At 38.0% G+C, this 22,718-nt stretch overlaps 2 protein-coding genes across 2 annotated transcripts; both read left to right on the top strand.

Moving 5' to 3' along the window:
• Positions 1-130: 130 nt before the first annotated feature.
• On the top strand, positions 131-8,353 carry LOC134496899 (vomeronasal type-2 receptor 26-like). The gene is made up of 3 exons (XM_063302614.1): positions 131-349; positions 4,315-4,441; positions 7,443-8,353. Exons 1-3 carry the CDS (start codon positions 131-133, stop codon positions 8,351-8,353), a joined length of 1,257 nt encoding a protein of 418 aa, XP_063158684.1.
• Positions 8,354-13,846: 5,493 nt separating this feature from the next.
• LOC134496898 (vomeronasal type-2 receptor 26-like) lies at positions 13,847-21,302 on the top strand. The gene is made up of 6 exons (XM_063302613.1): positions 13,847-14,064; positions 14,697-14,988; positions 17,257-17,296; positions 17,660-17,997; positions 19,923-20,049; positions 20,392-21,302. The coding sequence occupies exons 1-6, from the start codon at positions 13,847-13,849 to the stop codon at positions 21,300-21,302; spliced, it is 1,926 nt and encodes a 641-aa protein (XP_063158683.1).
• Positions 21,303-22,718: the final 1,416 nt, after the last annotated feature.

Below are 22,718 nucleotides of genomic sequence, written 5' to 3'. Positions count from 1 at the left end.
AATTCACTCAGAGAAGGTGTTCGGATTCCAGAAGTTTGTTCAGATGAAGAACCCTATCTTGGAAAAGGAAGATAGTTTTCTCAAGGTCTTCTGGGAAAATGCCTTTGAATGTTCCTTCTCCATCTCTGGAATGGAAGAGGAAAATGATGTTCCCTGCACAGGAAAGGAGAAACTGGAAGCTCTTCCTGCATCTGTGTTTGAAATGGACATGACTGGCCACAGCTACAACATCTACAATGCCATGTATGTGGTGGCACATGCTTTGCATGACTTCCATTCATCAGTAATAGAATATAGAGCTAGAGGGCATGAAGACAAAGTGAAGCTTCTGGATCAAAAGCTGTGGAAGGTAAACCCTTGAGCAAACCAATTCCTGGCTGTTCGCAAAATCTGCAACCCTCAACCCTCAACCTAAACTGAATTCATTTTTCCAAGGGAGATTTATCTAAGAATCTAGTTTTGCTAAATGTCATCTTCTCTCTAGCTGTAGTCCAAATAATGTATTTTATACATTATTATGATATCTGCATATTCATTAGGACAAAAGGGTATAGTTTGTTATGCCCTTCCTTGTATGTTAATGGTATTCTTTATTTTGCCTTACAATTTCAAGAATTTCTATAGGTTTCCTTGAACTTCCACACTTCCACACTTTCTCAGGTTTCAGAATTTATTTCAGATCCAATTTGTTTCAAAGAAAGGCCATGAAGACTGGTTTTATATCTGTAATGGATGTCCTGCATGCATGCATGCATGCATGCATACATACATACATACTGTACATACAGAATATAAAAGGAAGGATCTTCTTGTTAGCATTTTAATAAGTTTCCATTGCCATAAGTTATTGAAGGACTCCATATAACTTGGTGTTTTCTACAGCACAGAGTTCAGAATCCTCCTTTTGATACATGGAGGAAAAAGTACAAATTCTTTCTGTGGATTATCTATCTGCCCTTTCCATCCTTGAAATAAAACGAGGACTATCATCTGCTAGGTCTGCAGAGGTTTCATCTCAGGACAGCCATTCTGATAGAAAACCTTCTCTGACAGAAGAATTTCTGACCCTGAAAGGGAAGTTGAGGTATTGATCAACCCCAAAACTTACAGTATATCAATTCTTTATCTAGGCAGTTATTTCAATAGTTTCCAAATGTAGAAAAATGATTTCTCTTTTAATTTCAATTTTATTCTTCCTGGTATTTGGGTCTGTTACACATTTTAGTTATTCATTGTCTCTTTCTGCTCTACATGATGCATCATTATAATGATGGTTTGCAAGATGAAGTATTTAATAATGCTGTGATTAGATTGCCTACTATCCTCCCTTCAAGTTTGAAAAAAATACTACTGATATCTTTGAAAGGGGGAATGAATCTTATCACCTTGGGCTACCTGATATATAGTATATATCTCTTCTCCTGGCTTCTTTTCCAATGTAGCTCAACCAAATTATGAGAGGGGTCTCATTCAATAATAGTGCTGGACAAAAAATTTCTTTCAGCCAAAATGGAGAATTTGAGACTGGTTTGGATATTATGAATTGGATCACATTCCCAAATCTATCTTTTCTGAGAGTCAGAGTTGGAGGGGTGGACCCCATGGATTCCGAAGAAGCATTGTTCACCATTGAAGAGGATGATATTGTATGGCCAGAGAGGTTTAACCAGGTATGGGCCAGCTCCATTTTGCCTTGAAGCCAAATATATTTCTGCCATTCTTGGCATTTTCTTAGATCCAAAATCCCAAACAGTAATTTGATTCAGCTACAGAATATTTCAAATTCTCCAAGATTCGTAAATCTATCCTGACAAAACTGGAGACTGTTACATAGTCACTCCAGCGGGTGATCTTTTGCCTATTTTCTAAGTTAGATGTGTGAATGGAGGGATGGAGGTATTTGAGAAGGACAGCTGATGTTTCTTGGCATCTTGACATAAAAATGTATGTTTCCCATTCAGTAAGAGCTACCCAGATGTCCAAAAGTACAGATGGGCCAAGGATATTGCAAACAAGTTGGATTTTGTAGAAAAAACAAAGGTAATAATGGTCTAGTTTGCTTTCATACCTATCTACTGATCTACCTACCTACATACCTACCTTATAATCATTGTCTAATACTGCTGTTTGTATGCCTCAGCAATTTCTCCAACTGAAATCATTCTTCTCTCTTGTGATTAAACTAAAACAAAAGCTAACCACATATGAAGGCAGAGAAGCAAAGCATGATGACAATCCTTAGTGCTCTGCAACCACTAAGTACAGATTTGTCAGAAAGCAGAGCATCCAACATCACACACAGCAATTATGTTCAGGTACAGAATTTTGTAAATTAAACTTTATTAAAATTTTGAGATAAAATGATAGTAGGTAACAAGAAATGAAAAAAGTAAAGTAGGAAATCAAATTAGAAAAAAGAACAAAGTCAAAAGTGCAGAAAAAGAAAAGGAAAAGAAGGAAAGAAAATACCGAAAAAGAATGACTTCTGACTGTCTTTGCTACAGATATAAATATACATTTCCATTAAACTCTTGCTCTAATCTTACAACATAGCTTTTGTTAATTCTATTATCCATTGTTATTTCTATAGGTCAGATCCATATATCTTTATTTTATTTTATTTTTGTTTCACTCACAAAATCCAAAAGAGGTTTCCAGGTAACATTAAAATTAGTCAATGTCTTTTCTCTGATCAAAGCTGTCAATTTCACCATCTCAGCCAACTCCATCAACTTCCCCATCCATTGTTCCATTGTAGATAAGGTTGAATCCTTCCACCTTTGGGGCATATAAATTGTTGCTGCTGTTACCAAGTAAAAAAAAAAAAAATCCTTGAGTTTTTTTCTGCTCTTACCATATACAAAAGCAAAGTTCCATGAGTTCGTTCTAACTGTCCATAAGTCCCAAAAGAAAAGTCTCCAGTTTCAACTGAGTATTATTTTTTGCATGTCCACCAGAGATGATAAGTCCCCTCTTGTTGTTCACACTTCCAACATACATTTGAAGATCCTTTGTACCTTTTAGACAATTTATCTGGTGACAAATACCTACAAAACCCCAAAGTGTTTAGCCCATTTTATCATACAATCTTTAATGTGTTCATCTTCTGTTTCTAATTTCCCAAAAAAGTTGATACAACTTAGTGATAACATGTTCATCATTTGTACAGAGTTCAACTTCAAACTCAGTTTTACCGTATTCAAAATAAAAAAAATCCTTTTATCTGCTTTAAATCTTTATAGTAAGTGAATATATGGAAACCATTGGCATGTGTACCATTCAGCTATTAAATATTCTCTTGATTTTAACTTTAAATCCCTCTGTGAAAAAACCAATATGTCACCACAAGTTAACCATTTATGTTTAGTTATCATTTCTTTTCCATAAAATGCTCCTTGTGATGACAGCCATGAAGGAAGATTTGGAGACAACCTAGCTTTACATCTATTCCATAACCTCAATGTGCCACATGTAATAAAATGAATCTTAAAATCTACACTAACATTAACTTTATCATACCATAAATAGCCATGCCATCCAAAACTCAAATCATGCCCTTCTGATTCCAATATTATTCTGTTTCCCAAAGTCATGCATTCTTTCATCCATGCTAAGAAACAAGCTGCAAAGTACAATTTCAAATCTGGTAAACCTAAACCTCCTCTTTCTTTAGCATCTTGTAACAGTTTGTACTTACTTTTTGGATTTTGTACCTTGCACAAAACTTTGGAAATATCTTTCTGCCATTGTTTAAATGGTATATCAGTCCTCAAGGTGCAGAATATTTCAAATACTACAAGATTCCTAAATGCTCTCCAGACAAATCTGGGGAGCTTTACAAAGTCACTCCACCTGGTGAACCCTTGGGTGACTACTAAGTTAGATGTGTGAATGGAGATATGGGGGTATTTAAGAAGGAGAGCTGAGGTTTCTTGGCATATAGACATAAAGGAGTATGTTTCCCCATTCTGTAAGAGACACACAGAAATGCAAAAGGAAGGATGTGCCAAGGATATTGCAAACATTTTGGATTTTGTAGAAAAACCAAAGGTAATAATAGTCTTTCTAGCTTTCAAACATACCTACCTACCCACCTTACAATCCTTATTTAATGCTCCGTAGTGCTGAACGGTCATATGGCTGATCATTTTCTCCAACGAAAATCATCCTTCTCACTTGGGATTAAACTAAACAAAAAAAGCTAACCACATACGATCACAGAGAAACAATTCATTATGACACTCCTTAGTGCTGTGCAACCACTAAGTACAGATTTGTTAAAGGCAAACCATTATCTCCTTCTTTCATCAACAGGTCCAACCTCTATCCTTGTGTAATAGCAAGTGCCAATCAGGTTATACAAGGAGCAAGATAGAAGGGAAACCATTCTGTTGCTATGATTGTCTACGATGTCCACATGGGAAAATTTCCAATCAAGAAGGTGAGCTTTTGCATATATTATGTGAGAAACTATGTATAAATGGAGTAGCCTTCATAATTAATAGTAAAGTGGCTAAAGCAGTGCTTGGATACAACCCAAAAAATGATAGAATGATCTCAATTCGAATTCAGGGCAAGCCATCTAACATCACAGTGATCCAAATATACGCCCCAACCACAAATGCTGAAGAAGCTGAAGTAGAGCAGTTCTATGAGGATCTGCAGCACCTACTGGACAACACGCCTAAAAGAGATGTTATTTTCATCACAGGAGACTGGAATGCTAAGGTGGGCAGTCAAATGACACCTCGAATTACAGGTAACTATGGCCTGGGAGAACAAAACGAAGCAGGACACAGGCTGATAGAATTTTGCCAAGACAATTCACTCTGCATAACAAACACTCTCTTCCAACAACCTAAGAGACGGCTTTATACATGGACTTCACCAGATGGACAACACCGAAATCAGATTGATTACATCCTTTGCAGCCAAAGGTGGCGGACATCTGTACAGTCGGTAAAAACAAGGCCTGGAGCTGACTGTAGTTCAGATCACGAACTTCTTCTTGCACAATTTAGGATCAGACTAAAGAGATTAGGGAAGACCCACAGATCAGCTAGATATGAGCTCACTAATATTCCTAAGGAATATGCAGTGGAGGTGAAGAATAGATTTAAGGGACTGGACTTAGTAGATAGGGTCCCGGAAGAACTCTGGACAGAAGTTGGCAGCATTGTTCAGGAGGCGGCAACAAAATACATCCCAAAGAAAGAGAAAACCAAGAAGGCAAAATGGCTGTCTGCTGAGACACTAGAAGTAGCCCAAGAAAGAAGGAAAGCAAAAGGCAACAGTGATAGGGGGAGATATGCCCAATTAAATGCAAAATTCCAGAGGTTAGCCAGAAGAGATAAGGAATTATTTTTAAACAAGCAATGCGCGGAAGTGGAAGAAGACAATAGAATAGGAAGGACAAGAGACCTCTTCCAGAAAATTAGAAACATTGGAGGTAAATTCCAGGCAAAAATGGGTATGATCAAAAACAAAGATGGCAAGGACCTAACAGAAGAAGAAGAGATCAAGAAAAGGTGGCAAGAATATACAGAAAACCTGTATAGGAAGGATAACAATATCGGGGATAGCTTTGACAGTGTGGTCGGTGAGCTAGAGCCAGACATCCTGAAGAGTGAGGTTGAGTGGGCCTTAAGAAGCATTGCTAATAACAAGGCAACAGGAGACGACGGCATCCCAGCTGAACTGTTCAAAATCTTGCAAGATGATGCTGTCAAGGTAATGCATGCTATATGCCAGCAAATTTGGAAAACACAAGAATGGCCATCAGACTGGAAAAAATCAACTTATATCCCCATACCAAAAAAGGGAAACACTAAAGAATGTTCAAACTATCGAACAGTGGCACTCATTTCACATGCCAGTAAGGTAATGCTCAAGATCCTGCAAGGTAGACTTCAGCAGTTCATGGAGCGAGAATTGCCAGACGTACAAGCTGGGTTTAGAAAAGGCAGAGGAACTAGAGACCAAATTGCCAATATCCGCTGGATAATGGAAAAAGCCAGGGAGTTTCAGAAAAACATCTATTTCTGTTTTATTGACTATTCTAAAGCCTTTGACTGTGTGGACCATAACAAATTGTGGCAAGTTCTTAGTGGTATGGGGATACCAAGTCATCTTGTATGCCTCCTGAAGAATCTGTATAACAACCAAGTAGCAACAGTAAGAACAGACCACGGAACAACAGACTGGTTTAAGATTGGGAAAGGAGTACGGCAGGGCTGTATACTCTCACCCTACCTATTCAACTTGTATGCAGAACACATCATGCAACAAGCTGGCCTTGAGGAATCCAAGGCTGGAGTTAAAATCTCTGGAAGAAACATTAACAATCTCAGATATGCAGATGATACCACTTTGATGGCTGAAAGTGAAGAGGAACTGAGGAGCCTTATGATGAAGGTGAAAGAAGAAAGTGCAAAAGCTGGTTTGCAGCTAAACCTCAAAAAAACCAAGATTATGGCAACCAGCTTGATTGATAACTGGCAAATAGAGGGAGAAAATGTAGAAGCAGTGAAAGACTTTGTATTCCTAGGTGCAAAGATTACTGCAGATGCTGACTGCAGTCAGGAAATCAGAAGACGCTTAATCCTTGGAAGAAGAGCAATGACCAATCTCGATAAAATAGTTAAGAGCAGAGACATCACACTGACAACAAAGGCCCGCATAGTTAAAGCAATGGTGTTCCCTGTAGTAACATATGGTTGCGAGAGCTGGACCATAAGGAAGGCTGAGCGAAGGAAGATCGATGCTTTTGAACTGTGGTGTTGGAGGAAAATTCTGAGAGTGCCTTGGACTGCAAGAAGATCCAACCAGTCCATCCTCCAGGAAATCAAGCCAGACTGCTCACTTGAGGGAATGATATTCAAGGCAAAACTGAAATACTTTGGCCACATCATGAGAAGACAGGACACCCTGGAGAAGATGCTGATGCTAGGGAGAGTGGAAGGCAAAAGGAAGAGGGGCCGACCAAGGGCAAGATGGATGGATGATATTCTAGAGGTGACGGACTCGTCCCTGGGGGAGCTGGGGGTGTTGACGACCGACAGGAAGCTCTGGCGTGGGCTGGTCCGTGAAGTCACGAAGAGTCGGAAGCGACTAAACGAATAAACAACAACAACATGTATAAATCAAACAGTTAGAGCTTCAGTGGAGATTTCAGAATAATGCTCTACATTAATGGTTCCACTTGACAGATGGATGTAGTAAAACATCAGAAATTGACCAGCATTCAGTTTATCAAATAGATTTCAAGAGGGATAACAAGAAGTGTGTTCTGGAGCAAAGGGTTTTTTTAAAATATAACTTTATTGTAAGTCTAGTGATGTATTTGAATTTGACATGTTAAACAAAAAGTCTTTTTTCTTAACATGTAGTGTTCAGTTTTGATTCATTCAATGCCATTGGTAAGTTGCTAATTTATGTTCTAGACATGGATGATTGTTTTCAGTGTCCAGAAGATCAGTACGCAAATGTGAACCAGGATTTGTGTCTTCCAAAGATTACAACATTTTTGATGTATCAAGAAACTTTGGGGATTGTTTCGACCAGTTCTGCTCTTTTCTTTTCTTTGGTCACCGTTGGAATCCTTGGGATCTTTATTAAGCATCAGGACACTCCCATAGTCAAAGCCAACAACCGGAATCTCACCTATGCTCTCCTTGTTGCTCTCCTGTTGTCTTTTCTTTGTTCTTTGTTATTCCTTGGAAAACCTGACAAGGTGACCTGTCTCCTTCGTCAAACTGCTTTTGGTATCATCTTCTCCATGGCCATTTCTTGTGTGTTGGCCAAAACCATCATTGTGGTTCTGGCTTTCATGGCCACTAAGCCTGGGTCTTGGGTGACCAAATGGGTGGGGAAAAGATTCACCATGTCCATTATGTTGGGCTGCACCTTAATCCAAGGAATTATTTGCACTATATGGCTGACAACCTCTCCCCCATTCCCAGATATTGAGACAAATTCAGTGGCAGAAGAAAACTTTCTGCAGTGTAATGAAGGATCTGCCTTTATGTTCTACTGTGTCTTGGGCTATATGGGCTTCCTTGCCTTTATCAGTTTCATGGTGGCTTTCCTAGCAAGAAAATTGCCTGATGTTTTCAATGAAGCCAAATTTATCACCTTCAGCATGTTGGTCTTCTGCAGTGTTTGGTTGTCCTTTGTTCCAACATACCTGAGCACAAAGGGAAAGTATATGGTTGCCATGGAGATCTTCTCCATTATAGCTTCCAGCGTTGGGTTACTGATTTGTATTTTTTTCCCTAAATGCTACATCATTGTGTTGAGGCCTGCTCTAAACAACAAAGAATGGCTAAGAAGGCAAAACCACAGAAAAAGATAGAATTATATGTGGTTAAGGCACCAGGCTAGAAACCAGGAGACTGTGAGTTGTAGTCCTGCCTTAGGCATGAAAGACAGCTGGGTGACATTTGGCCAATCACTCTCTCGCAGCCCAATCCACCTCACAGGTTTGTTGTTGTGGGGAAAATAGGAGGAGGAAGGAGTATTAAGTATGTTCCTTGCCTTGAGTAATTTATAAAAACGATAACGGTGGGATAAATTTTTTTAAAAAATAATGTTTAATGTTTAATTTAATGTTTAATTTAATGTTCTATTCCAGTATCACTGATCTAGAATTAAGCTCTTTCTAATCTTCAGGTTTAATTCTCATTTTATCGGTAAGGTAAAGTACCCTTGTTTACATACCTTTAATTTCATTTGTGTTGATCATTTTCTCAAAACATCCATGACTGAAGTCTATGCTACAATTCATTATTTATTGCTTGCTTACATAGTGAAATTTCAACAGAGGAGGCATATGTTCCAACTGTGATATTGTCCGAGGCCATTAAGATTTAATTCATAAAAGCATATCCAAAAATTTAAATTCCAAATCATTGTTTCAATTTTGCCCCTAAGCCTCTGCAGGTCAAATTTAAAAAATGGCATTAGGGTTGATTACAAGGCTGAAATAATATAATGGGTGGATTCTAAGCAGAATGGAAAAGCTGGAGAAAGCCTTGAAGTGACCTACAACAATTACTGAAGAAAATGAATTATCAGGTCAGGTTCTGTAGCACAGCAATTGCATTCCTTCCTTGAGGAACTGAGTTCCAGTACAATACCACAATATGCAATAAGTAGAAAAACTTCCATTCAAATTATGGGTGGAAACATATGGCCATGTTATTCTGCTGAATCATGTCATCATTTCCCTTTGCTATCAGCCATGCTCAGGGTGTTTCTGAAGTTTCAGTATCATCTACAGAACATATGTAACACAGGTAAGTTTATAAACCGATATTTTTTCACCCAAAATATTTTTGTAGAATAAAAGGGATTGAAAATGTTTTCACTAAAATAGTGCTTCAGATTTGGAAGAGTAAATACACAGTTTTGATAAAGAATACTTCCCCTTTCACTCCTCTAATAGCATATATCGATCAGGATAATTATTATGGTTTGGCTAAAATGAAATCTTTGAGAGAATATAGTCTTTATAGACTAAGAAATGTTTCTAGTAATCAGGAGTCAAGATCAGATTGAGCAACAAATAGGTGAAAAGCTACCATGGCTATTTTGGTATTAACTCCAATCTCTTTTGGGCAATAGAAATATTAGAACTTCAGCAACAAGACCCTATACCAATTTCGAGAATTTTAAACTTTATTATTTAGAACAAGCAAAAGGAATAATTTCAAAAATTTATAGGTCATTTTTTGCAATCGGAAATAGGAGATCCACCATATGGTTTAAAGGGAGCTTCGGATACTGATCTTGGTAATCCCATACAGGAGACAAATGGGCAGACATTATGGAAACCAGGTGGATTCACTTCAGCTGCAGTGCAAGAAATGCAGTGGAAGATTATACTTGTCTCCACTTAGATTAGCACATATATATCAAAATTATTCTTCCAAATGTTGGAGAGGTTGTTAAAAAAAACGTCACTGTTTCATTTGTGGTGGTCATGCAATAAAATTACACCCTTTGGGTGTAAAATCTTTGTGGAGATAAGTACTATCACTAATCAAGGAATTGAATGCTCCCCAGAGCTAGGCTTACTGCATTTATTAACAGGACCAAACCATAAGCTTAAAAATAAAGAACTTATTATTTACTTAACCATAGCAACCAAAATAATAATTGTGCAAGACTGGAAAACTCTAGATACATAACAATTGAGTTCTGAATTAACAAGTCCTCTTCAGTTGGTACATTAGAAAAAGTCACAGGCAAAGCTACATTAATGAGACATCAGAGTCAGCAACCACAATTTTATCAGACTTGGATGGATTTTTTGGTTTATCTCGGTAGCAATAGACTATAATCTGCTGTATTTTATATACATGGCAAATGTTCATATAGATGGTACCTATCCCTTTATTCTCATTGGAGTAGATCTCTTTTGTGTTTTCTATATTTTTTTTTCCTTTTTTCTCCTTTTCTGTGTATATATCTTGGATTTATGTTAATGTAGTTAACATAAATCCAAGATATATGATATTGTTTGTTAAAAACTAATAAAAATATTTTTTTTAAAAAAATGAAGCACATCAGTTACAGTGTCTGCCAAAGTCTCATTTTTTCCTCCCTGTTTTATAATCAGGACATTTAAGGGTGATTTTAAATTCTGCAAAGGACAGGAAGAAGTGAAGGTCAAGAGGACATAGGAGAAAAACATGGTTTCCAGGTTAGGCACATGGGGGAAAAGCCCACAGAGTTGGAGAAAAGACCCAACTCTCTTGCTGGAGAGTTTAAAGGTTGCTGTGCTCTCCTTTCATCATCCTTCCATGTCTGCTTTCAAAGAGGGGATGTCCTAACAGCCAGGAAACATGCTGAGACAAGGAACTGGTCTCTAATGTTTATTGCTAGTACATAACAGGAATCCTAACAAACTGAAGAAGCGTGGGAAAAACCCAGACATATAAACCCCAAAGGTTAAGGTGGTCCCGATCTGTGTCTCTTTGAATGGCTGACCAATTCCTCAGTGCTACGCATGCGCTTAACAGTCTGGATGGGAGTCCCCTGCTCGCCATCCTTACTCATGACATGGGCAAGGGGTATTACCAGCATTTATAGGGGACACACCTTGAAGATAGTCATAGAAAATAAAGCAACAATACTAAGAGTACCATCTGGAGGAGGGGGGGGGAGCCATTAGTGGACAGCTAGGACCACTGAACGGGAGCAGAGCTTAACACAGTGAAAGATGCATACAGAAAAAGAATATGATCTAAAGTAGCATTAATGAGCACATTAGAGAAATATAGGTTATTGATCTTACACGCTTAGCCCACCCAAGCATAAAGAATTACACACTTAGACAAAGTAGGTTAAGAAGTAAGTACAAGAGTCTTACTCATTTATTTGGTCCAGTTACATCCATTCAGAAGAAAAATGATGATTCTTGTTCTTCTTTCTTTTCCCTAAACTGAATTGACCCTCAGCACTCATTGCTGCTGAAGGCTGCATGGGGAAAAGGGGGAACCTCCTGATTCAAGGCCCATTGCATGGCCCAAGATGGAGAGAGCTGCAAAGCATGCTTCTTCCCAGATGGTAGAGAAGGAGGAAGAGGAAGTGAGGAATGTGGGAAGGGAAACAAACAGCTTCCTCCAGAAGCACATGGAGAATCTGCATCCTAAAATGAACTCAACCACATGCTAATGAGTCATGCTGATTTGATGATACCTCCAACAAGGAAGAGGAGGAAACTTCCTCCCAAGACATTGCAAGAGGAAATGCAGAGACACATTCTGTTTTGGAAAATGGATGAATTACGAATGGTTGTACAGCCAAGAGTGTTGGGATAGGTTACTGTGTTTGTGTCCCACAACCATCTTGTGTGTATTCAGCAATAATCTGATACTGAAATTAGCCTGGAAATATGGAAGACAGGCCTCCATATAGTTCTAGGGGATAAGTGGTGAAGTCACTCCTAGCAAAGTTGGAGCAAATTTGTAGCGAGTGTGTAGTAACTAGTCAGGGTTCTGTTTGGATGTTTCTCTACCATACCTGGTTTGAACCTTGATCAACCTGGCTGTTGTGAAGAGCAAGTGGAAAAGTGACCAGTTGGATCTGTGAGACTGTGAATGCCTCTCTACATGAGGGGGAACTGCCAGAAGCCCTGAAGGAGGCTGTGATGTGTCTCCTTCTGGAAAAAAATGTCTATGGATCCTGCGGTCCTGGATAACTATCAGCCAGTCTCCAAACTCCCCTTCTTGGAGATAAGACATTAAGAGACTGCTGGAAGATGAGCTATGCTGCTCCCTAAAAGAAATGGATTATCTGGACTCATTTCAGTGAGGGTCCAGACTTGGGCGTATGATTAAGACAGCTTTGGTTAGTTTCTTGGGTGACTTTGTGACGACCCAAATGGAGATAGTGCACCATTCTTGGTCCTTTTAGACCTCCTGGTGGCTTCTAACTATGGTATCTTCCTGGGCCGCTGCAAAGGCTAGGGATAGAAGATACTGTTTTAAAGCGGTCCCTGTTCTTCCTCAGTGGATGGTCGCAGTGTTGTTGTGGGAGAAGGGGAGTGAATTTGGTAGCCCTGACTTCCAGGGTGCCACAGTGATTGGTCCTCTTTCCCCTGCTCTTTAACACCTATAGGAATCTTCTGGGGGAGATCATGCAATCGTTTGGGGTGCAGTGTCACCATTATGCTGATGTTTCCCAGTTATCCATCACCAGGCTCTAGGGGAGAAACTGTCAATCTTCTATCCCTGCACCAGGAGGCTGTAAGAATCTGCATGGGGGAAATGGCTAAATTATTGGGGTGTGTCATCAATAGCAGTGTTGCCTTTGGATGGGCAGGCACTGCCTGTGAAAAAGCAGGTGGGCAATTTGGGTGTCTTTCTGGACTCACGGCACCTGGTTCGGAGCAGCAGGTAGAAACCATGACTAAAGTGGCCCAGCCTCAGCTAGTGCCCAACTGCAACTTTGCCTGGTGCAAGAGGACCTGGCCACAGTAACTTACAGGTAAATCCACGTTATTACCTAGATAAGCTACTGCATCTATAGTTGGCTTGAATTGTGTCAACCTGTCTTTGAGAATTTGGATCAAATCATTATGTTTTCAAGATTCAAAAGATAAAAATTGGGGAGCGCTTCCCTCCCAATCATTTAGCTGTCTCCTTTTGATTCTTTTCTGTAGAGAATGGTGGATAGTCAGAGAAGCTTCAAAGCATAGAAAAGAAATCAACAATACTAGCAGGACCATCTAGAGGGGGAGGAGGTTGAGGAGGAGGAGGAGGAGGAGGAGGAGGAGGAAGTGGTTCTCCCTGTTTTTAGCTCTCTTCAAATATTTTAGGTCTTTTTTCATACTTTCCATGTGATTCCAGGCATTAACAAAGAATTATTCTCAGAAGGGGCTGAAGGGCTTCCAAAATGGGTTTTGGAGTAAAAACTGCCCTTTAACTTCACTTTGGCCCTTGATATAACTCTTCCCTGAATAAACATTAAACTATTTTTGAACTCCATTTCTGTCTTCCTACAAATGCAGGAAATGTTTATGAAGTTCTCATTAGAGTTAGGATTCTGATGCTCTTAACGATTACAAGCATCTGTATCCCTTGCCACCACACTGGCGAATACTGAAAGTGATAACTACTGAGATGGCAAAAACATGTTTTCTTCTTCAAGGTTTCCCATGACTTTGATTTTGAAATTGTTGACTTTTCTACTGCAATTATCAATCCCTATATAATTATTTCAACTTCACCTCTAACTCCTGGGGTATGGCTAAGCCATTATCTGAAGCTGAATTATACTTAATAAAAGAGCATCTTGGGACAGAGAAATTGGCTTACAGGAGAAAATGCTTCTGATGAAGATGGTGATATTTGCAGTATTGGTTATTGTGCCTTTACCTCAAGTGGTGTGCAAGATTCGCAGTGCTAAATGCAGCATCAGTGACCCTCTGCCTTTTCTTCACAAGAAACATCAGTCAGGAGACTTCATTGTTGTGAATATCCTCTCTCAGATCTATCTCTTCCAGACAATGATAGACTTCACCAGACGTCCCTCTAAGGAGCTCTTTGAGGACACTGTGTAAGATTTTACACACAGAAACCAAATTAATTTGAACTGGGAGGTCTTTTCATATTCATATTAGCCTCACTTCCAATGATTGGCATCAAATCTTCTTTGGTGGAGGGCACCATCTACATCCTGTCCCTCTTCCTCCTTTTCCATCATCATCATCATCTTCTCCTCCTCTTCCTTTTAATATTCCTCCATCACAATCCATAATTGTTATGTGATGACTATATCCTGAAGAAAAAAGAATGTTCATTTTTTCAAATTTTCTGATAATTATGAGAAAATAATCAAGCATTCCACACAAATTGAAACTGTATTAGGGAAAATATATATAATACCAAATATGGGAAAAGGAGGAGGAAAAGCTTAGCCAAACTGTATGATGGGAAGATATTACTAGGGTAGAATGAATCTCATGGGGAATACCTTTTGAAGGAATGGTTGGAATATTGATATACTTCTGAAGTTGAAAGGGGTGATGTTCCCTAGTATTTTTCAAAGACTAACCTTGCTTATGACACTGCTAATTAAAATCAAAACGGCTGCAACTCTATTTTGTCACAGTGACTTGTAAAGAAGTATATAATATGGCTTCTTTTCAACTAAATTCATGGAGATAGACTATGTATTTCCCATTCCAGGGTCATGACTCCGATCTACCAGCACATCTTGGCCTTAGAATTTGCCATCAAGGAGATCGATAGAAATATCCAACTTTTACCCAATCACACTCTTGGTTTTCAGATCTATAATACCTACTTCATGACAGGTTGGACGTATCGTGCCTCACTGGAGCTTTTCTCTACAAAGGGCCAGTTCATCCCTAACTACAGCTGTGATATGCAGCACAGACCAATAGCAGTCGTTGGAGGACCTACCTCTGAGGTGTGTCTACACATGGCTACCATCCTGTCCATGTACAAGATGCCACAGGTAAAAGCTTTGATGGAGCCCAGACTAAGTAGATAACCATCAATACACTTTTCCCTTCTTTTTATGGGAGCATTCATGGCCTAGGAAAGAAGGGGTTCTTCTTGAAATAAAGAGATTATTCATAACAAAACATTTTTTAAGATTAGATCTTTATTAATATTTTTCAAAGTATAATTAAAATACAAAACACATAAATAAAGCAGAATACAGATCTAGAAAGAAACAAGAAAAACTAAAACAGTGCAGGAATAGATAGAAGAATATAAAAGACGAGTTACCTCTGGCCTCCTTCATCACAGATATAAAAGCATATGAAAAAGTTAATCTCTTACTCTTAATTAAACTTTTACTAACTTTATTTCTCTAACATCAAACCATTTAACTATCAAAACTCAAAACCAAAACTTTTCTGTTACAGACAAATAGTCCAAAAGTGGTTTCCAAGTAGAAACAAACCTAGTCCAAAAGTGGTTTCCAAGTAGAAACAAATCTACTTACGGTATTTTCTTTTATCAGTGCTGAATGTCTGGCCATTTCCATGAGTTCCATTAATTTAATCATCCAGTCCTCCATTGAAGGAATTTGTAAGTCCTTCCATCTTTGAGCATATAAGAATCTTGCTGCTCTTATCATATGTAAAAACAGAACCTGTTTGATCCATCAGACCCAAGAGAAACAGCTCTGGTTTCAGTTGTAAGTCCTCTTTGAGAACCTTTTGAATAATAATACATATTTGATTCCCGAATTTTTGGCTTTTCCACAAGTCCAACATAAATGATATAAATTTCCTTCATCCTGTAAACAGTTCCAACAAACATTTGATACCCCATTGTACATTTTTACAACTTATCAGGAGTTAAATACCAATGGTAGATCATTTTATAAAAAATCTCTTTCAAATTATAATTCAAAGTAAATTTCAAACCTTTAGTCCACATATTCTCCCATTGTTCACGCATAATATTATATTCAAAATTCTTAGCCCATTTAATCATACAATCTTTGAAATATTCATCTTCTACATTCAATTACAACAACATTTAAAACATTTTCTTAATCAGATGGACGTCATATATACAAAGTTCCATTTCAAACTGTGTGTTTTCATTAACAAAATTATATACCTTCTTGTCCAAATTCAACCATTCTGACAGTTGTACAAAATTAAATCAGTGACAGTTATGGTCTTCCAATTCTAGATGTTCCCTTGTTTAAAATTTAGGGTTTAAATTCCTCAAAATTCGACAGGTCTTCATATCTTAATCTCAATCAACTTGATTTGCTTGCCATCTCTCTTCTTAAAAAAGCTTCTTGAGTGGACAACCACATAGGTACATTAGGAGACAGTACTGGTTTATATTTGTTCCAAATCCTCAATATAGCACACCTTACAAAATGATTTCAAAAATCTTTATTAACAAAACTGATGAAATCTGTGTACCATAAGGGAGTCTGACTGTGGCGTACTCATGTCCCCAGTCTCGGGGCCATAATTCTTCTGAAGTTTTATTATTCAGAAGACATAAAAGATTAATGAGTGTGCTATACTTTCCCAAGGATTAATTCTCTATGAATGCCTTATTTAAGAGAAAAAAAATCATTAAACATGAGCATTCTCAGCACTATAAAAACAGGAGAAGTATTTTATGGGGTAATCATTCAATTTGCAATTCCTTCTTCTCCTTAACGATAATGAAGGAAGAGAAAGGAATGAGAGAAATGTGCAAAAATAAATTATCGAAATTGACAGCAATTGAGGCAATAGAGACAGATGGAAAAATGACATGAAACTTAATGGGAATTTAGCATCAATAGCATCTGATGTACTGGAGCACAAATTCTTGTATTGCTGGTTGAAATAGAAAATTATATCTAGCTTCCATGAAATACAAACTGTTATGAAATTCTAGTACAACAATTTTGCTGATGTCACTCAGTATTTGGAATTATGATATAGTGATCCCCACATAGCCCATTCTGAATATATGTGTGAAGTACAGGTAGATTCAAAACATGAAATATGTGTTGAGCCTAAATATCCATACTGTAGCCTAAAAAGATAAATTATATCACTAAATGCAACCTTTTAAAAGAATCATTGTTTTATTGCTAATTTCCCTGTATTTTTCTTTCATCTTTTTTTTAAAGTTTACATATGGTTCCATTACAGAAAGTTATACAAAAAAAGAGATTGATTTATATCAGAAAATGTTCCTGAATATGGACCATCAATATAAAGGCATTTTTCAATTACTTTTGCATTTCCAGTGGACCTGGATTGGCATCTTGTCTGTGAATAATGAGAATGGTAAGAAGTTTGTACAAAATGTGGTTCCCCTGTTTGCCCAGAGCGGGATCTGCTCAGCCTTCACTGAAACATTTCCAATCATTGATTATTCCGATAGTATTGTTGAGTTGGTGGAAATGGGACTTAAAATGTACATGGTAGTTATGAAAAGTGATGTCAATGTAGTAGTAGTTCATGGTGAAATTTATGGAATTATGGTTCTGAGACTTCTTTCCACCAATTTGAAATCTGAAGATGTACCATTATGGAGAAAGGGTAAAGTCTGGGTTATGACAGCTGAGATGGACTTCACCTCACTTCCGCATCTAAGCAATACTGACCTAGTCTTCCTCCACGGTGCTCTATCTTTTGCAATTCACTCAGAGAAGGTGGTAGGATTCCGGCAATTTGTTCAGATGAGGAACCCTATCTTGGAAAAAGAGGACAGTTTTCTCAAGGTCTTCTGGGAAAATGCCTTTGAATGTTCCTTCACCATCTCTGGCATGGAAGCAGAAAATGATGTTCCCTGCACTGGGAAGGAGAAACTGGAAGGTCTTCCTTCATCTGTGTTGGAAATGGACATGACTGGCCACAGCTACAGCATCTACAATGCCATCTATGTGATGGCACATGCTTTGCATGACTTCCATTCATCAATGGTGGAATACAGAGCTCAAGGGCATGAAGCCAAAGTGAAACTTCTGGATCAAAAGCTTTGGAAGGTAAACCCTTAAGCAAACCTATTACTGGCTGCTCAGAATATCTGCAACCCTGATCCTAAACCTAAATGAAGTTCATTCTTCCCAGTGGAATGTATGTAAGCATGTAGTTTTGTTAAAGGTCATCTTCCCTCTAAGTGTAGTAAAAATAATGTCTTTATAAATTATTATGACATCTGCATAATCATTAGGACAAGAGTGGACAATTTTTATGCCCTTCATTTTAGGGGAAAGATGTTCTTTATTTGACCTTACAATATCTAGGTTTTCTCGGGGTTCCCTTAACTTCACCTTTTCAAGAATTTTCTCAGGTTGCAGCAGTTATTCCAGATACAATTTGTTTCAAAAGAAGTCCATGAAGACTGATTTTATTTCTGTAATTGATGTCATTAGTACAGCTATATGAAGGCTAAAGATAAAATGAGGGCTTTCATCATGACCATTCTAACACATTTCTGTTGCTGTAAGTAGTTGAAGGACTCCATATAACTTTATGCAGCACAGATTTCAATTGTTTTCTCCAGTTTATTAACAGGTCTAGTATTTGTTCTACACATCATAATCCCCCTTTTGATACATGGAGAAAAAAGACAAATTATTTCTGTATATAACCTATCTGCCATCCTTGAAATAAAATGAGGACTATCATCTCCCAGGTCTGCAGAGTTTTCCACTCAGGGCACCCATTCTGATAGAAGACCTTCTCTGACTGAAGAATTTCTGACTTTGAAAGGGAACCTGATCAAGACCAAAACTTATATCAATAGCTCATCCAGTATGTTATTGCAATAGTTTCCAAATGTACAAAACATTATCTTTATTTTATGTATTTTTTCTTCCTGGTATTTAGGCTCATTATATATTTTAGTTGCTTTATTACCTCTTTGTGCTCTGAAGCATGCATGATTATAATGATGATTTACAAGATGAAGTATTTAATAATGCTGTTACTGTATTGCCTAGTATCCTCCTTTAAACTATGAAAAATATTATTGATATCTTTGAAAGGGGGAATGAAACTTATCACATTGGTCTACCTGATCTTTCTATTACCTATCTATCTATTGTTCTTTCTTTCTTTCTTTCTTTCTTTCTTTCTTTCTTTCTTTCTTTCTTTCTTTCTTTCTTTCTTTCTTTCATCATTTTCCTGGCTTCTATTCTAATGTAGCTGAACCAATTTATGAGAGGGGTCTCATTCAATAATAGTGCTGGACAAAAAATTTCTTTCAACCAAAATGGAGAATTGGACACTCGACTGGATATCATGAATTGGATCACATTCCCAAATCTATCTTTCCTGAGAGTCAGAGTTGGAGGGGTGGACCCCATGGGTTCCCAAGAAGCATTGTTCACCATTGATAAGGATGATATTGTATGGCCAGAGAGATTTAACCAGGTATGGGCCAGTTAGATTTTGCCTTGCAGCCAGGTATTTTTCTGCCATTCTTGGAGTTTTCTTAGATCCGAGATCCCACAGAGTAATTCGATTCAGGTGCAGAATATGTCCATACTCCAATGCTCTCCTGACAAAACTCGGGACCCTTACAAAGTCACTCCACTAGGTAAAGCTTTGGGTGTTTTCTAAGTTAGAAGTGTTATTGGAGAGATGGGGGTATTTGAGAAGGCAAGTTGAGGTTTCTTGGCTTCTTGAGATTAAAGAGTATGTTTTCCAGTTCAGTAAGTGCCACCCATTTCATGCCAAAGGAGGGATGTGCCAAGGATATTGCAGACATTGTACATTTTGTAGAAAAAAGAAATGTAATAATGGTCTATCTAGCTTTCAAATATACCTAACTACCAACCCTATCATCCTTCTTTAATGCTTCATAGTGCTGAATGGTTGTATGGATTACTATCCTTAGCACTTTGTAATCACCGAGTACAGATCTGTCAGAGGCAAAGCATTCTCTCCTTTCCTTCATGAACAGGTCCAGCCTCTATCCTGGTGTAATAGCAAGTGTCTTTCAGGTTATAGTAAGAGCAAGATTGAAGGGAAGCCATTTTGTTGCTATGATTGTCTGCAGTGTCCACATGGGAAGATTTCCAACCAAGTAGGTGAGTTCTTGCATATGTTATCCTAGAGAACATACCTAAATCAAACTGTGAGTCAGAACAGCAATGAAAAATTTAGAATAATACTCTAGATTAATGCTTCCAATTGATAGAGGATAGAGTATATCAGTGGAAATTGACCAGCATTCAGTTTATTGCATATATTTCAACAATGATAACAAGCAGTGTGTTCTGGAACAAATGTTTTTTTTCAAATATCTGTTTATTGGAAGTCTACTGGTATATTTGATTTTCACATGTTAAACACAAGGTCTTTTTTCTTAACATGTAGTGTTCAGTTTGATTCTTTCAATGTTATTTTAAAGTTGCTAATTTATTTTCTAGACATGGATTATTGTTTTCAGTGTCCAGAAGATCAGTACACAAATGTGAACCAGGATTTGTGTCTTCCAAAGTTTACAACATTTTTGATGTACGAAGAAACTTTGGGGATCGTTTTGGCCAGTTCTGCTCTTTTCTTTTCTTTGGTCACCGCTGGAATCCTTGGGATCTTTATTAAGCATCAGGACACTCCCATAGTCAAAGCCAACAACCGGAATCTCACCTATGCTCTCCTTGTTGCTCTCCTGTTGTCTTTTCTTTGTTCTTTGTTATTCCTTGGAAAACCAGGCAAGGTGACCTGTCTCCTTCGTCAAACTGCCTTCGGTATCATCTTCTGCATGGCCATTTCTTGTGTGTTGGCCAAAACCATCATTGTGGTTCTGGCATTCATGGCCACTAAGCCTGGGTCTAAGATGACCAAATGGGTGGGGAAAAGATTAGGCATGTCCATCGTGTTGGGCTGCTCCTTTGTTCAAGCTGTGATATGCACTGTGTGGTTGACAACCTCTCCCCCATTCCCAGATGCTGACTTGACTTCAGTGGCAGAAGAAATAGTTCTGGAATGTAACGAAGGTTCCAACTTCATGTTCTACTGTGTCCTGGGCTACCTGGGCTTCCTTGCCTTTGTTAGCTTCACGGTGGCTTTTCTAGCGAGAAATTTGCCTGATGTTTTCAATGAGGCCAAGTATATCACCTTCAGCATGTTGGTCTTCTGCAGTGTTTGGGTGTCCTTTGTTCCAACATACCTGAGCACAAAGGGAAAATATATGGTTGTCGTGGAGATCTTCTCCATTATAGCTTCTAGTGTTGGGTTACTGATTTGTATTTTTTTCCCTAAATGCTATATCATTTTGTTGAGGCCTGCTCTGAACAATAAAGAACAGCTAAGAAGACAAAACCACAGAAAAACATAAAATTATACCTTACATTATTTCAGATTATCTGTAGGAAAAGAGAATTATGTAAAGTTCTTATCTAGTGTTCTTTACCTAGAGTTAAGCCCTTTCCAATCTTCAGGTTTAATTCTCAGGTTATAGGTAAAAGAAAGTATTGCTATTTACATACCTTTTATTTCCTTTGTATTGACCAGTCATTAAAAAAAAAATCTTCGATTGAAATCTACAGTATTATTTCATTATTTATTACTTGCTAAGATATTTGGATTTCAACAGAGGAGGTATGAGGTATTCCAACCATGAGATTTTCAGAGGCCATTAATATTGGATTGGTAAAAGCATATCCAAAAATTCAAATTCCAAGTCATCTTTTCAATGCTGCCCCTAAAACTTTTCCATTCAAATAAAAAAATGTTATTAGGGTAGGCTAGGCAGCTGAAATAATATAACGGGTGGATTCTGAGCAGAATGGCAGAAGCTGGTCTATGGAGAAGGCCTTGAATTGAACTATAGCAATTACTGAAAAAAATGAATTTTCGGGTGAGGTTCTGTAGCACAGCAGTTGCATTCTTTCTTTGAGAAAATGAATTCCTGTACAATACCAAAGTACGCAATAATTAAAAAAAACTTTTCATTCAAGTCATGAGTGGAAAAATGTAGCCATGTTATTCTGCTGAACCTCATAACCATTAGCCTTTGCTATCAGCCTTACTCAAAGTTTCAGTATCATCCAGAGATGATACTGTTGTGAATTTATGTTTAAGGTGATAAGATAAGAGTTTTCCCATTTCTAGACATTCTTTCAACATGTAGGAAATCAACTTTAGATAGAGGTGAATCAAGATGGCACCAATACAGCAGGGTGGCATCTCAAATGACCCCAAGGGGCCTTAGCCATCTCTTGGATCCAGTAACATGTATACACTTGGATGCCAAAAACAAGAAACCTTGAGTATGGGTTTACCCAAGAGATGGTAAAATCCCAAGTCATGTTGCAACATGTTAACTGACACACCGCACATGCCCCTTGCCCATTTGGCATCTAGAATGGAAGAGCTTGGATTGATTTTATTTGCAGAGGATCTCACAGAACAGACTTGTGAACTCTCCCACTCTTTTCCTAAAAGTCTGGGTGACACTGAAAAAAGCCACTGGGCAGAAACTGGGCATCTTTCTACTTCCTTCTTGTCTTATCTTATCTTATCTCCTTTGAACACCAGGAAGAATCCATAGATTGCTCAATTACATCTCCCAGCATCTTTCTCTCAAAGGACTGCTAAAATTTTGAGTTAGCCACATCTGAGGGGGAAGATGTTTGTGAAGACATGCAAGTTCTTTCTACTTTCCAATCATGTTTTAACAATTCAAGAAATAACAAAAGATATGGCCTGGGGAGATGGATGAATGTGGTCAGCAGTATTTCTGGATTCTTTA

Source organism: Candoia aspera, chromosome 4 (genome assembly GCF_035149785.1).
Source record: "Candoia aspera isolate rCanAsp1 chromosome 4, rCanAsp1.hap2, whole genome shotgun sequence".
Taxonomy (NCBI): Eukaryota; Metazoa; Chordata; class Lepidosauria; order Squamata; family Boidae; genus Candoia; species Candoia aspera.
The sequence above is the reverse complement of the archived record's forward strand: the minus strand, read 5'-3'. Positions and strand labels throughout refer to the sequence as shown.

Bases quoted from the DNA above. Each gene is read 5' to 3' on its own strand.
- LOC134496899 (XM_063302614.1), top strand. From the start codon at position 131: ATGGAAGAGGAAAATGATGTTCCCTGCACAGGAAAGGAGAAACTGGAA. The intron at 350-4,314 runs GTAAACCCTTGA...TTTCATCAACAG, and splicing joins TGGATCAAAAGCTGTGGAAG to GTCCAACCTCTATCCTTGTG. The intron at 4,442-7,442 runs GTGAGCTTTTGC...TTTATGTTCTAG, and splicing joins GAAAATTTCCAATCAAGAAG to ACATGGATGATTGTTTTCAG.
- LOC134496898 (XM_063302613.1), top strand. From the start codon at position 13,847: ATGGTGATATTTGCAGTATTGGTTATTGTGCCTTTACCTCAAGTGGTG. The intron at 17,297-17,659 runs GTAAGAAGTTTG...CAATTCACTCAG, and splicing joins GTCTGTGAATAATGAGAATG to AGAAGGTGGTAGGATTCCGG. The intron at 20,050-20,391 runs GTGAGTTCTTGC...TTTATTTTCTAG, and splicing joins GAAGATTTCCAACCAAGTAG to ACATGGATTATTGTTTTCAG.